Source organism: Giraffa tippelskirchi, chromosome 8, assembly GCF_054371585.1.
Source record: "Giraffa tippelskirchi isolate mGirTip1 chromosome 8, T2T-mGirTip1v1.2.pri, whole genome shotgun sequence".
NCBI lineage: Eukaryota > Metazoa > Chordata > Mammalia > Artiodactyla > Giraffidae > Giraffa > Giraffa tippelskirchi.
The window spans coordinates 36,456,765-36,473,176 of NC_137282.1; the positions used below are offsets into that span (position 1 = coordinate 36,456,765).

General features: G+C 37.9%; 1 protein-coding gene across 20 annotated transcripts in view; it reads left to right on the top strand.

The window, feature by feature from the left end:
- DROSHA (drosha ribonuclease III) overlaps window positions 1–16,412 on the top strand; it is a 115,572-nt gene that overhangs the window by 47,578 nt on the left and 51,582 nt on the right. For 12 of the 20 annotated variants that reach the window (XM_081523899.1, XM_081523900.1, XM_081523914.1 and 9 more), the window contains 4 exons: window positions 5,415–5,584; window positions 10,659–10,783; window positions 12,392–12,491; window positions 14,290–14,397. In XM_081523899.1, the coding sequence (XP_081380025.1) occupies window positions 5,415–5,584; window positions 10,659–10,783; window positions 12,392–12,491; window positions 14,290–14,397 (503 nt within the window). The remainder of the gene's footprint in view (window positions 1–5,414; window positions 5,585–10,658; window positions 10,784–12,391; window positions 12,492–14,289; window positions 14,398–16,412) is intronic. The other 8 variants (XM_081523903.1, XM_081523916.1, XM_081523905.1 and 5 more) reach the window with 1 other exon arrangement.

Sequence of the window (16,412 nt, forward strand, 5' to 3'; positions counted from 1 at the left end):
ATCCTTTTGCATTTGTGTGTTTTTATAAGGTGGAGTTCTAGAAGTAATTATGTGTTAAGACAGTATGCACATTTTAAATTTGGAAAGAGTTGGCCAAGTTTTCTCTAGAGAGGACATACTTTGGAGTTCTTTTTTTTTTTTTTTTAATTAGTTTATTTTCTATTTTTTAACTTTACAATATTGTATTTGTTTTGCCATACATTGACATGAATCTACCATGGGTGTACATGTTTTCCCCTTCCAGAACCCCCCGTCCACTTCCCTCCCCATCCCATCCCTCTGGGACATCCCAGTGCACCAGCCCCAAGCACCCTGTATCATGCGTTGAACCTGGACTGGCGATTCGTTTCACATATGATAATTTACATGCTTCAATGCCATTCTCCCTTATCATCCCGCCCTCACCCTCTCCCATAGAGTCCATAATACTGTTCAATTTATCTGTGTCTCTTTTGATGTCTCGCATACAGGGTTATCTTTACAGATTGAATACCATATATATGTGTTAGTATACTGTATTGGTGTTTTTCTTTCTGGCTTACTTCACTGTGTATAATAGGCTCCAGTTCATCCACCTCATTAGAACTGATTTGAATGTATTCTTTTTAATGGCTGAGTAATATTCCACTGTGTATATGTACCACGGCTTCCTTATCCATTCATCTGCTGATGGGCATCTAGGCTGCTTCCATGTCCTGGCTATTATAAACAGTGCTGCGATGAACATTGAGGTACACGTGTCTCTTTGAATTCTGGTTTCCTCAGTGTGGAGTTCTAACCAGTATTTTTGACATCACCCTTTTCCGATACATCTGCCAACACTGGGTTTTACTAGCATCTGATACATAAAATGTTATCTCATTGTTATTATTAATATTTGCCTCTTACTTGGAGTTCTGTGAGAATGAACAACTTTTATATAGTATTTCAGGTATTTCATGGTCCTCTTATTCTCATCAGCTTTTTGTTCAAAACAGTTTATTATAATACATAGATTGGAAGTTTATCAGTCATTACAATTTTTCTCTAGTTCCTCAGTTGACCTACTTTGAAGTCAGCTGTCTCAGTTGCTTTATACAAATTTATCCAAAGTTTAGCTAATAGATTAAACCAAGGATTCTTCAGTGCAGGTCAGTTTACCAGAAGTCAAATCACAGAACAGCCAGTTTATGGATATCATAAGAGTTTTCTCAAATTTTTGTTTCTTTCCTTATCCCTGCCTCCACCTTTAGTAGTCAGACTGTTGATATGAGGTCTCCTAGAGCCAGTTGAAGGTTTTATCTTGACTGTAGCCAGGGCTAGGGCAGGGCATAATTCAAGATAGAAAGGCTGTACTTACGGGAAAGCCTGTTGATTGCTTATATCATTGCTGTAGTAAAGCTTTGAGAATCCCAAATCAATTTTGCAAATCAGCTATCTAGCAGATTGATTTTTGGAAATTGTCTCATTTTGGAGAAGTAGTTCTTTAGCTATCACAGAGGGCCAGAGAGGATGAGAGTATATCAGAACTCCCAGGAGGGAAATGTAGTTTGGAAAAAGACATAAATTGACACAGTGTCTTAATGTAACTTTGTTTTTGGAGAGTTGAGAAAATTCTGTGCTATTAATAAAAGTTTTCAAAATTTAAGATTATATAAAGGTGACCTGTAGTAATATTTGGGAGACATAATTATATGTCTGCATATAGGTAATGCAGTTATATAGTTATTCTCAGTGTAGGGAAAGACAGTATTATATGTTTCTTGAAACTGAGTATTATACTCTTGAGAAATACTCATTTAACCAGTATGTTCTTAACACAAATTCCCTAACAAATTGCCCCTCCTCCCAATAACCATATAAATAATCAAGCAATATAAACTGAGAGAATTAAGTCTCTAAGAAACAGTTTATAAAGTCTGTCAGTTCATTAATGACTGTCCAGATTCATTCCGTGAAACACAAACTCCGGTTCTTCCCGAATAATGAGCCGTTGTCACGGTTCCAGTCCCAGCGCTGGCAGAACTCCTGCTAACCTTAGCTTACCCGCTCTAATTTCTCATTTATATTGGGTCCTATTTATCTCAGCCAGCGAGATAAAGATTACTTCCTAGCCCTCAGTGACATAGTTCCATAAATCCCCAACATAAACATGTAGCAAAGCAGACAAACCAAAAGAGCCAATTCATTAACATTAGTAAATTCATGGCAGTCTGCGAGCAAGTGGCCACATTATTTATCTGCTTCAGAAAGTCATCCCACAAATATTTCTGCAATGTCCATTTTGCTAGGCTGGGTGTGAGAGATTCTCTAGTTCTGTCTACCTTTCCTTATGTTCCTGTAAGGGTTTCACCTCATGTTATCTGTCCTGAGTTTCTACTTTTTCACACTGGTAAATATCTATCTTTTTAGATTTTAGCTGTTCTTTAAAATATTTAGCAGTTTTCAGCATGGGTTTACAGTTTCTCCTTTAGCATTACCTCGCTCCTGATGTGTGTATGTTTTTAAAAAATTCTTTCTGGTTCCATTCAGCTATAAAACTCTCCTCCCTCATCAGCACCTTGCACCCAAACTAGGTAGAAGCATTCTCAGAGCACTTGGTGGCCTTCTTTATCTCACAGGTCTTCTTCTCCTAAATTGGGCAGTGCCCTTGGTTTGTAGGTTTAAGTGCTCCTCCCTATCAGTAGCTCTTTGAGTTTTTTTTATTCTTTTCCCTTTAAATTCAGCGCCCTTCCCCATTTATTTGAAGTGTGCTGAAGTTGGCCACCTGTAACCATGGGGTGGCTTCCAGCACCAATGTGTATAGCTAGAGTTGCATATCTTTTCTCCTTCCAGCCTTCCCAAATAAAATCTGAGTGTTCTTCTCCAATCCTTATAGCGAAACGACACTCTGCTCCTCTGATGTCTCCTTATAAGCTCACAGCACTCTTTAGTAATCTTGCTGTGTTTTACCCTTGCCTTGGTTCCTAGAATCTCCTCAGTGTGGCAGTTCTTCTGAAGGCTAGGTTTCCTTTATCCCTGCTGCTCCCTACGTTAACACATGAAAGTGTAAGTCAGCTTGCTCTGGCTTTAGAGGTCTCTCGTCCACCTGCTCACTTCAGGCCCCCCCAGAAGCAGAGATTACTATGGACTCAGACTGACCGAGGGGCATTATGATTTGCTGGGCTCCTTAGCAAAGAGGGAAACATCATTGATTGAGAAAGGCATGTCACATGCAGGCAGATTAAAATGTCTGTTGAGACAGAGTCTGAGAAATATGTCCTTAAGTTTGTTAATCAAAGGTGACTTGTAGTGTTAAGGCAGATGTTTTGTAATGAGGCGTACCATTTTTTTTTTTTACTGCTGTGAATAATGGTAAGAAGAGTAGACAGAACATGTCCTCATGAAGGTTGTTGTATTTTCTACTTTAGTTACTTTTTTTTTTTTTTTAAAGAGACTCAGTGTCTTTAATTAAGAGAACTCTTTTCAGAATATTACCTGCAAAGATTCCTCTAAGAACTGTTGTGATTAATCATCGTTAGCCAACTTGCTTCTTGAAGGCCTGGAGCTTATGTTTTTGTTTGTTTGTTTTTTTCCATAATTGTTGCATGGGATCACTCATCGTGCCAGGCACATAATGGTGAAAAACATGCTCCCATCTGAGAGTCACTTCCAAAGCTCTTACTGTGCTCTATAAAGCTTTGCAAGGTCTAATTTTCCTGCTGCCTCTGTTACATTCTCCTCCTCAATTTGCTCTATCCATGCTGGCCTCTTTGCAGTTCCTGGAACACATCAGTCCCACCTTCGGGCTTTGGCTATTTTTTCTACCAGAGACACTCCTCTCCCAGGTAGCCACATGGAGCTCCTCTGCTTCTTTCACGTCTGTCAGATGGCAGCTTTTCAAAGACATCTTTCCTGACCACCCTTTTATGTATAGTTGCCCAGTTTGATCCATTTTCAGAGCCCTCATCTCTGATCTATTATTAAGTAGTTGTTTTTTATTGCCTCTTTCTGTCCTCTGGAATGTAAGAGTTTTGGGTATTTAGCACTGTGTTTCCTGGGCCGGCTACGTAATAGGTGCTGATAATTATTGAATGAATGAATGTGTATTTAGATTAATAAATGAATGCATTCCTACATATATAGTAGCCCTATAGCAGCAATGCCATGTAATTCCAGAGCAGCATCTGAAATAGAAAAACACAAATCAAAAAGAAATTTTGATCCTTACTGTCTTCTGTCTTCAAAGTATAGGCCTAAGATCTTAGCCCATAGCAACTCAAATTAAAATCTTTTCTCTTCTTCCATTTTCTAGTATCCTAGACTCCTTGGGTGTCATAAACTGTTCTAACACAAATAGGACCCCCTCATTTATGCCTGCCTGTCTCCAGCATCTTGGTCTCCTTTTTTCTCCATGAAGTGTTTGGCCCTATACTACTGTTTCTAGCATGTCTTATGACCTTGGGGAGAGTAGTTATTGTTCTCTACACCTTCAGGGCTCTTGTCCTTCCTTTGGGTGGGACTAGGCAGAGAAAAGTTGGTTGTACGTACTGGTCAAGAAGCTAATAAACCTAGGGACTTCCTTGGCAGTCCAGTAGTTAAAACTCTGTGATTCCAGTGAGGAGGGCGTGAGTTCAGTCCCTGGTCGGGGAACTAAGGGCCCATGTGTTATGCAGTGTGGCCAAAAAAAACAAAAGCTAAACCTAAAGAGAAGGCAGAAGTCTGTGAACCTGAAATTAATGTGCATATTAGATGAATGGCTTTGCTTCACGAAGTACCAGATTAATTGAGTTTTTCCAAGGTACTTGATTTATGTTCTGTGTTGTTTTTAGCCTCTGTACTTGGTAATATATGTTTCTGTAAGTCTCAGAATACTTGGTATTTTTTCCATGTACTAACTCCATAATGATCTTCATGATATTGGTATAAGCTCTTTAGTTCTGTTCCTCATGGCAGGTGCAGCACATTAGCACCAAAAAATTAGACTGTAATGCAACAATAGTTTATTGAAAACATCCATAAGTATCTCATAAAAGCTTAGAATTTCCTTAAATCAGTAACGTCACTTTCATCTGTTACCCTATAAAGACTGACAAAATATTTAAAACATAACATGGTTCTGTATGTTATAAACTGTGGTTCTTTACATTAGGTGGTTTTAAATTTATTTAGGTAGGCACCTTTTTTATATTCCTGCCTCAGAAATGGAGCCTTTTATCATTTGTAATGTTGTTGCCATTTTCATAAATGAGATGGTTTATGAGCCCTGTTCATCAGTGAAACAAATGGCTTGCCTATTATTTGGCACCCGGTTAAACAATGGTTTAATGATGTAAATTCTAAACTACCTTTTTACAAATGCTCTTCTCTCATTGTCTTGTTTTTCCTGATTGGGTAGATGACTGGCTGTTAATTGAGTACTCTTATTTTTCCCTCTCTCTCCACTGTCACCTAAGATGGAGGAAAAGAAGTGCTGTCCATGCACCAGATCCTCCTTTACTTACTACGGTGTAGCAAAGCCCTGGTTCCCGAAGAGGAGATTGCCAATATGCTTCAGTGGGAAGAACTTGAGTGGCAGAAATACGCAGAAGAATGCAAAGGCATGATCGTCACCAACCCTGGAGCGGTATGTGCTGATGTTGACGTTCAGAGACTGAGTCACTTTCCTTTCAGGTTTGAGTGTTTCGTAAAAATGCTAACAGAACGTTTTTAAAGATTTAAGTACTCGTTGCTCTTTGTCCTTTGAGTAATTTTTTTCCTTTAAATATTTAGTAAATAAGAAAAATATTATAATATAGGCGTATTTTTAGGCATATAGGTAGCCATAAGAGTTGGTGATGGACAGGGAAGCCTGGCGTGCTGCAGTCCATTGGGTCGCAAAGAGTCAGACATGACTGAGCAACTGAATTGAACTGAAGGCATATTTAGTAGTAAATTCATTTGCTTAGTAGATTTATTGTGCTTATTGTGGAGAATTTTGAAGTTTTTAGATTATGTTCAGCTCTAATTTTATTCTGAGTATAAAAGTAATAGATCTCTATAGTTAATTAGAAAAAGAGAAAAACAGCCCAAAGAAGAGAAAAATTGTCCATAATTCCGTCCTTCAGAGATGATACTATTCACTTTTCTAGTAAGACATATTTCATATTGTTTTGAAACAAAATTGGCACCATACTATTAAATATTAATATTCAGACTTTTTCCGTCTTATCCTCCTCCAGGAGCAACAAGCACAAAGTTATTATTTTTCCTTTGTTTTACATTTCTTTAGGCATGTAATTTAAAAAAAAGCCACTGTTACTTAATTAACCCCCTGTTATCAGGCACCTAAGTTGCTTCCAGATTTTTGCTATAGCAAATAATGCTGTATTGAATTTGTATATGTATGACTAAACATGTTTTCCATATGTATGTGTTTCTGTTTGAATGCGTCCATTTAATTCCTTGAAGTATGCACATTTTTAAGGCTTTTGATACTTTATAAATTACCTTCCAGGGGGTTGTAAAATTCACACTCTGACCATTCCTTCATACTGCGTATACTAATTTAACAAAACTTTGTCAATTTGGTAGGGAAAAAATAGATACCATTTAGCTCAGTTTTCTTTTTATTTTGATTTCTAGCAAAACTTGATATTTTAAATGTTGATCGACCTTTAAAGTTTTTCTTCTGATAATGGTTTATCGACATCCTTTGTCTAATTTTTATTTATGTTTTTTAAATTTATTGCTTTAAATTTTGCTTCTAATGTACATTTTAAAAGTAAAAACATAAAAATCCAAAGCAGAGAATTAATAGATAGCTTGTTTTTTCTGGTAAAGAGCATGCTGTTTTATTATTAAATTTGTTCCTGTAAAATATATTATCATTTCATAACATAGTTATATATTGGCATCTTATCTGTATAAAGTTTTGCAAAAGTGGAGAATTAAGATGCTACTATGTAAAGAAACAGAGTAATCTATTTAAACAAAGCTGTTGTTTTAGAAAGGCTGCCAAATTGCTTAATAGCCTTGATTCATAAAAATAAAAACTGTAAATCAACTTTTTGTAGCATGACAGTAACATCTGCACAAACAAAATGTTGATATTTGCAAATCAGACATTCTAGCTAATGCTGATTATTTTAAACAAATCTAGAAAGTGAAAGTGTTTAATAAAAATGTCTTTAAACATGAAACTTGTTTAACACTAAAAAAAAAAAAGAAAGTACCAATGGGTACATTTCTCCAGCAAAAAAAAAAAAAGGAAAACAAAGTATGTTGCATTAAAGTCAGCTGAAAATGAGTATTAAGAGGGAGGGTCAAATGTTAGTGGAAGTTAAGGTGATCAGCTTGGTAAGATAAATCAATGTAAAAGTTCATACAGAACAACCAAAAAAGAAAACTTTTTTTATCCTTAAACAGGCTAAGCTAAATATATTAGAATTCCATAATGTGCCATAGTCATAGCGTAAATTGTTCATCTGATCACTGCAATAAATTCCAAATCACTTGTTAATTAAAAAAAAAAAAAAGTTATGCAATTTCTACTATTATATTGCTAAGCCACGTAGATAGTTGTTAGAGTAAAAGAAATATACAAAATCATAGCACTATGAGAGTGTGACTATGGATTTAATCTTTCTTCTTTTAAACAGTTGCATGAATTTACATTTCTCTATTAGTTTTATAGTTGGGTCAGAGGATGAGTGGGGGTGATGGTGGTGGGAGTCATCCTTTTTACCTTGGTGGGTCTGCTTGAAGAAACTCATGATTTATTGTGGAAGCACATTTACCCTGGGACTCCCTTCTATGGCATGGTTAAAATTTCCTGAACTCCTAGGATCAGTTGGAGAGCTTTTGAAAATACAAGAATGCCCTGATGGACCCCATCCCATGTACTCCAGGTAACGAGGCTCAATGACCTGTAGTTAAAAAAATTCCCCAATTGCTTCTGGTTCACTCCTTGCTTGTTTTTGAGCCAGTGGCATAGAGAATATTTACTCCATTTGCCATGATCATCATTCAGCTCAGTTGTTGAGGAACCCACTACGTGAGCCTGGTGCTACTGAAGTATATAGATTATATATGATGCTTGTCCAGCTGCAGACTTACAGCATATCCATATGAAAGGAGTCTGTGATGAATTATTGAATCAATGGACCAATCTCTGAAAAAGCCAGTCAGGAAAGCTTGTAGTGTTTGGTGAGATCACTGGGCCAGGCTCCCAGGGATGCTTCATAAACACTACTGTGGTCTTTAAAGAATCAAGGAATTGTATAAGTCATTGGCACATTTGAATGAACATTCTTGAGTTGGTGTATGGCCAGTTTTAAAGATAATTGAGGAAACCACAGGTTAGTCAGGGTGAAAGGTTTATGCTGGTTAGTAATTGGAAATAAGAAAGTTAGGTTTGGGTGCCAAGCTTTGGGACATGTTTAAGGTAATTTTTTGTTTGTTTGTTTGTTTTAGTATTTGCTATATAGTCTTAGTGCAGAGGAGAAAAGTGTCCTGAAAACTCAGTATCATGAAACATTCTTTCATTATATCCTGTTGAGGATAGGACAGAATAGACATGGCACTATATTTTGTCCTATGAAGTGCTTGCTTTGAAAGATTGCCCAGTGATAAGGATATTGGGGAATTTATTAAAAATTTCAAATCATTATGGTCCCATTAAGTGCTTTATTGCTGCAGAATTTAAAATTAATCTCCCTCCCCAGGTACTTTGCCTCTGCTAGGGAACACTTTGGTCATTAGCAAGAATGTATTTTATTCTAATATAAAAATGGTATGATGGATACTGTAGGGTGTGGCCAAGTCTAGAACTTATTTCATCCCCTATCCCCCTATAAATAAGAGATAGTACAGATATTTTAAAGGGCTTCCCTGGTGACTCAGATGGTTAAAAATCTTCCTGCAATGCAGATCCCAAGGTCGAGAGGATCCCCTGGAGAAGGGAATGGCTACCCACTCCAGTATTTTTTCCTGGAGAATTCCATGGACAGAGGAGCCTGGCGGGCTACAGCCCATGGGATTGGAAAGAATTGGACACAACTGAGTGACTGAGCGCGCGCATGTGCGCGCGCACACACACACGCAAATATTTTAAATCACTATTTCCTCTGTTGATACTATGCGTGCTAAGTCACTTCAGTTGTGTTCGACTCTTTGTAACCCTCTGAACTACAGCCCACCAGGCTCCTCTGTCCATGAGATTCTCCAGGCAAGAGTACTGGTGTGGATTGCTGTGCCTTCCTTCAGGGGATTTTCCCGACACAGGGATCAAACCTGCATCTCTTGCATCTCCTGCATTGACAGGCGGGTTCTTTACCACTAGTGCCACCTGGGAAACCCTGATACTATAGCATGGAGCCAAAGAGAAGCCCAGCACAATCTGGTCTGTGGTGACTGCAGAGGCAGGAAGGGACTTGAATTGTGGTCCTGGTAGGCAGAGGAGCATGAAAGAGCATCAAAGGGTTTTGACTCAGAAGAGAGAACCTGGCCTTTTCAACCTAGTTATTAATTTTGAGAGCAAAGATCAACTTTTCAAGATACTAGTAAAATTTTGATTGTTAAATGACATTGAAATATTCTTTGAAGTGTAAGGTTTTTTTTTTTTTCACTAATGTGGATGAATTTGCACAAATCTTCTTATTGAATAGTTTGTCACCTACTTGGACTACATTTGTGGGTAGGGTGACCAGCTTGTCCCAGTTTCTGAGGGCTTTCCCAGTTTTAGCATTGAAACCCCTGTGTCTTGGACAAACCAGGCCAGACTGTTAAGTCATAGTTGTTGGGCATTACTGGGCAATATAGTGAAGCTTATTAGCCTCCATGGGGATCAATTCTATAGCCTCTAGCTCTGAAGCAACTGGGCCAAACACCCCCACAATCTTCTAGTCAGAATTTAGCTTCTAGTTAGGGACTGCCCTGAGTGTTCAGTATAAGCAAGGAGTTGCTAAAACATACTCTCCATGATTTTACCATCTTTTCACAAACTTAAGCATTCAGGATGAAAGCTGTTTTACAAATGGATCCTCCTACTTTAGTAACTTAAGAAGGAACCAAGCTGTTCATTTCTTTTTTTTTTTTAAATTAGACTTGGAAACAAAACTTATGAAAATTGAGTCTTCTCTATTAAAATTTAAGAATGGCCTCCATGGACATAATAAGAGAAGCTTAACTATTTGGTCTTTGTACCACCATACCTTTTCATGTAAAGGTACAGAATTAAAGGAATACACAAGGTACACAGAGAACGAATGGGGAAAAAAATTATATAGAGGCATCTGTCTGTGCCTGCTGAATAGAAATAAGCTTTCCATTTGAAATGTGCAGTTCAAGCAGAATAAGCCAGCGAGTCTCTTTTGGTCATGTGGAATACTCCCTCTGTGCCTTTGGAGAGGTTAAGGAAAAGTTATATCTGACTAGGTGTCCTTTCAAAAGTTTAATTTTTAAAGGTTTCTATGTAGATGGCAGAAAAGGACAGAATCATTGTTCATTATGCCGAATGGCACAGACTCATTTACAGGGATGACATTATAGTTTTTATATAGTGTAGTTGCTATGATTAAAGGTTTTTAATGACATTTTTTTCCCTTTGGGGATGAGGCTTTCCTAGAGAAAAATCCGATTAATTTCTTCCCTACTTAGATTAAACTCAATACTTAAAGACTTCTTAAGGGAATAAATGGCTTTGATTTCTCTCTCTCTAGAAACCAAGCTCTGTCCGCATCGATCAACTGGATCGTGAACAGTTCAACCCTGATGTGATTACTTTTCCAATTATCGTTCACTTTGGGATACGCCCTGCACAGTTGAGTTATGCTGGAGACCCACAGTAAGATATTTCTCGGTGTTTGTCTTAGCCAATTTCACCTTCTACTAACAGCTGAAATTAGCAGGGAATCCCCTTTAGTGGATTTTTTTCTTTTTAAAAATTAAGATCTGAAATGAGCCATGTTTCCAAATTTTGGTTACCAAATGAAACAAGTTATGATAGCTCCTGAAGAATTATTTTCTCTACATATTATTCGATAGATTATCCTTGGCAGTCTTGGTCAGTATGAGTCCTGTATGTTTTTAACCTTTAAGGAAGTTTCCTTTATCCATCATTATAGAACTTACTATTTTTATCTATTTTTTTCAGTGCCCTCTAGAGGAAAGTAGCACCATGTTGGTTCCTAGCACTGCTGCACTGATGTAGAGTTCTGATTTGGGGGAGACATCTTAGTAAGAGCTCAATATCCCATGCAAAGTCAAGGGTTGCATTGGAAGGAAAAGCCACGACTTCTGGCTCTTAGAATAGATGTTACTTTCCAACTAGCACGTTAGTGTTTTGCTGGGAGAAAATGAGGATGTGTGGGAAGGGAAATAGCACCATTAGAGTCTTTAGGAGTGTTTAGGTTCCCTACTTTGTCAAACAAACCATTTCCTGATTTAATTTTTTTTTAAGGATTCATTAATGGGAGAAAAGGGCATGGGAGATTTTCAATTCATAAATCCAATTGTGGCTGATATATTAGAAGAGGCTAAAGGGTTTTGTTCTTTTTTTCCCTCCCTTTGGATAAAAGTATGAAGCAATGAACCAGGCACTGTGTAAGTACTTCTTTCTTTCCTCCATTGTCTATAAAAAATGTTATCAGAAAGGAGAGATCCAGCAAAGGCCAAGAAAGGAGCAGTTTCAATATAAGAGAAAATCTTTGGAAAGTCCCTTCTTGCCAGAAAAGTGTTAGTAGAATGTGATTAGGCTCATGTGAACTCTCAGCTGGCAGGAGTGTGAATTGATAAAAGAACTGTATATTCTCTTCATTCTCAGGATACTTTAACTTATTCGTTAGGCTGATCCAGGTTATAACATGTTTGGCCTCAAAGATGGTTATTTTTGTCCTGGTATATACAAATTGCTATACACCATTTGTCTTTCCCTTCCCAGTGGAAAAATGGATGTGAGTAGCTATGTACCTTGGGTGTTATCATGAGGAGGGTTCTCTTTTCTCATATTCTCCAACTTTTACTTTCAGTGAAGGCGTTTCAGACACTGACAATGTCTACTGAGTAAGGGGTCTTTCTTTCAACAAACATCAGAAAGCATGTATTTAAATGTGTTACTTTCAAAGAGGTAACAATGAGAAACCATACATATTTCTATCGGTTTTTGTGTGTCTTTCCTGTAATTGCCTCCAGAAAGATTCATCCGTATAGTGACACCTCATTTTCAACCCACGTAGGCAATGATCAGCTTATTCATAGATTCTGGATGACTCTTGGTCATCCAGCTCCTCCATCCCCCCAGACCACGTCCTTCCTTAGAATGAAGGTCTGCAGCCATTAAGGATGTTCACGAGAATGCATTTATGATCGAGCAGGCCTATGAGAACACCTGGCCTTATGGCACTTTAGATTTGCCTTCTTTTCGTCTGAGATGTCCGTCTGTCCTTTTCCTCAGGTACCAGAAACTATGGAAGAGTTATGTCAAGCTTCGCCACCTCCTAGCAAATAGTCCAAAAGTCAAACAGACTGACAAGCAGAAGCTGGCACAGAGGGAGGTTGGTATTGGACCCTCTTCACCTATGACTAATGATGATGTACTTCCGGTTTATCTGAGATTGTTGTTACACCACACTTTTAGAATAAGATGGAAAGATACTTTAAAAAAAAAATCACACTTCACTCCCCTCCTCATGTTAGTATGCTGATTGATTTTTTTTTTCATCTTTTAGTAGCTAAGGGACTGTATTTTCTCCTTAAAAAGGCCAGTTTTTTAATAGATATTGGGAATGAATATAGCTTCTCTAAGAAGTTAATTTTAAAACTTCCCAGATTAGCATTTTATCATTAATTAGACTGTACATAGGACCACATATTCAAGTTTCTTGGTCTTGGGTTGTAAAAGGTTATCTTCTATGTATCTGTTAGTTTAGTATGGTGAACTGATTTTGTGAGGCTTTATATCCCAAACTCCATATTTCTTTACTAATGGGTAGTATTATCTATATTCCAGGATCACTTGTGTTTTATATTTAAGAATAAAAAATAAATAAATGGTATCAACATAGATTTGGTCTCACTGAGGGTTTATTCTGCTGCCATAGTATAAGAGCAAGGTTTTGAAGCTGAGAAAAGTGTTTGAATTCTGACGTCGTCACTTTTTGTGACTTGAGTCAGTCAGCTTCATTATGAAAGATGGAACCAAGGCTGAGAGAGGCTGACTGAAATGTTCTTCTGTCAGTGCACCCAGGGAAAAGGGTGACGGTGTGGACTTGGAGACACTGCATTTAACTTTCCTCCAGTGGTGTTTGGCCTGTGAAAGTGTTAGTCATTCAGTCATGTCAGACTCTTTGCGACCCCGTGGACTGTAACCTGCCAGGCTCCTTTGTTCATGGAATTCTCCAGGCAAGAATACTGGAGTGGGTTGCCATTCTCTTCTCCAGGGGATCTTCCCGACCCAGGGATAGGACCCTGGTCTCCTGCATTGCAGGCAGATTCTTTACTGTCTGAGCTACCTGGCCTGTATTAGGAACTTAATCAGTGATGGAGGTGGTGGTGGTTCCTGTTGTTGTTATGAATTCCTATGAGATTTTTTTTTTATTGAATAAACATACAAGTATAAAATTACTTTTTATCATTAATTATTTGAAGGGTGGTGGTAAAAGGGAGGAGTCAGTTCCTGTTTACATCTTGCAGCAGTTTTGGATCATTGTCTTGTTTTAATAAAATATACCTTTGCTGCAGGGTTTGCAGATTAGAAGGCGTCTTTGAGAATTACACGAGTTTCTGGTTAATTTACTGATTGTCTTTTTTATATGTAAATGCTTAACATAAGGCTTGATTTAAATATAATTTTTACATGCAGATTTCAGATTCCAAACACCACATTTTGTTTCTTTTTCAGTTAAAGGGCATTTTTTTTTCATGATTTTTCTTTTTTTTGACAAGGATCATTTTTAAAGTCTTTATTGAATTTGTTACAATTTTTCTTCCGTTTTATGTTTTGGTTTTTTGGCTGTGAGGCATGTGGAATCCTAGCTCCCCAACCAGGTATTGAACTGGAACTCCCCACATTGGGAGGCTACTGGACCACCAAAAAGTCCCCAAAAGGAGATTTTTCATTTGAACTTGCCAGAGTAGCTTCTTTAGTTTAGTTTTTTCCTTATCCATTTACCAGGAAAAGCTGGCTTATTCCCAAGGCCTTTCTTTATTTTTTTAAAATCTAATTTGGCATGAAGAATTTTGACTATCTGAATGTAAGGGTGAGTGAATCCAGCTAATTTACTAATGCTTGATGTTTGGCTTAATATTGCTTTAGAACTGTCAGGTTACTCATCATAATGAGTTCTTTTCTAGGAAGCACTCCAAAAAATACGACAGAAGAATACCATGAGGCGAGAAGTAACAGTGGAGCTGAGTAGCCAAGGCTTCTGGAAAACTGGCATCCGTTCTGATGTCTGTCAGGTGATGACGCTTCTGAGAAAACAATTATACCCAAACATCTCTTCCTTTAAAAGGCATCTGGCACTGAAGTCTTCCCAATTCTGAGAAGTTTCTGCAGAATGTATTACCTTGTAGCTAAATGGAACATCAACAGTACATTGTTTTCTATCATTTGGGTTCTGTTTTTGTGTCAGTTTTCATATTGTCTTGTTTAGTTGTGTGTGGTGCACGTGCATGTGCATGGTGTGGGTGTGGGAGGCGCTGACTTAGTAATGCTCAATTCTGTCTCCGCACATGGAGGGAAGGCAGGTCTGTTCTTCAAATGTGTCTGCCTGTTTGAGCATGTGGGTAAGTGCCTGTCAAAAGAGATACTCCGGCAGCTCTACAGGCAGATTCCTGAAGGTGGTGTGTACAAACATTCCAGACTGAGAACCCAGACTTATACTGCAGAGAGCTGAAAGTATTAAATGAACAGACATATAGTATGCATATTTGAGCCAAAGGATAGTATTTTTTCTTTGTGACGTGTTAGTCGCTCAGTCGTGTCTGACTCTCTGATCTCATGGACTGTAGCCCGCCAGTCTACAGTCTTTGCTCTATCTCAGTGATTCCTCTATCCATGGAATTCTCCAGGCAAGAATGCTGGAGTGAGTTGCCATTCCCTTCTCCAGGGGATCTTCCCGACCCAGGGATCGAACCTGGGTCTCCTGCACTGCAAGCAGATTCTTTACCAACTGAGCCACCAAGGAGGCCCAGCCCATTTTTGCAAGCTTAATAGAAGAACTTAATAGAGGAACAGAATAGACTTAATAGAGGAACATTTCAGCAGTATATAACTGGCTCACTAAGAGGTATTTTTTCCCTTAAATGTAAATTTTTACCAAATTAGACATCCCTTAAATCGAGCATATTCTTTGACTCTTCACTTGATTCTTTTGTTATGATTGATATTGGTTGCACTTCATGGGAATTACAGTAAAGGAAATGATTACACAGACTGGGGTCAGTGCAGTTTGCTGTGTTTAGCCTTTTGGAAGAATACTTCCAGACTGCCATTTATCTCTTGTGATGGTAGCATGTATTGTAATGAGTCCAGATACTCTTAGGTATTCATTTCATTATAATGAGGTTTTTTTTTTTAAATCAATGCTGGCATTTAATTATTGTATTGAACAGTGGAATTTAATCCTGTCATTAAAAGAATTGCTATGTAATTCATTTACCATGTGAAGCTAAATGTTTTTTTGTTGAGATGAACTGCTATTGATGCAATATTGCTAAGTAGTTTGAAAATAATCATCTGCAGTGGATGCCAGGCTGTCTAAAAAGTCCTCAGTTATATTACCCATTGACCAATTTTTTTAAACTGTAAATGCTTTCAGAAGTGAATATCCTACTTCCATTGATTGTTTCTTAGGGCCACTTGGAGCTATAATATCACCGAGTTTTTCAGCTTGCTTGTGTTTCTCCAAAACCAACACAGCACCGTAACCCCAACATAGCTGCTTAAGACACTGTAGTAACAGTGAGTGGAATGTCCAGCCATCTGCTGATCTCAGTGATGTCAAAGTTGATTGTTTAAGAGATCCTGAAATTATGGAACTTTGAGAACTGGAAAGGATCTTAGAGTTCTTCTAGTTCAGTGGTTTTTAAACTTATGTTTTTGATTTAACTGTGAAGTTTTTTTTTTTTAAACAAACCGTTGTGAAACCCTAATTTGTAAAAAGATAAAAAAAAAAACAAAAAAACAACTGATTGATTGGTGACTAGTGGGTGTGGAGGGAGTGTCCCATTGTCCGTGGAGCAGTTCCTAGATCAGTTTAGTTCCACTGAACACAATTTGTTTTAAAAACATTGAGCTCTTTCTACCCTTTCTTTTGGTAAAACAAAGAGGGGTCCTGAATGAACCCTGTAGTTTTGTGTCCTTCAGCTGTTTCACAAGAATCTAACTCTGGCTTCCCAGCTGGATCGGAAGCAGCTGGGCGACTAGGTTATCTTCTCTCGCTCCCTGCATATGTTACATTTTACATTCTGTT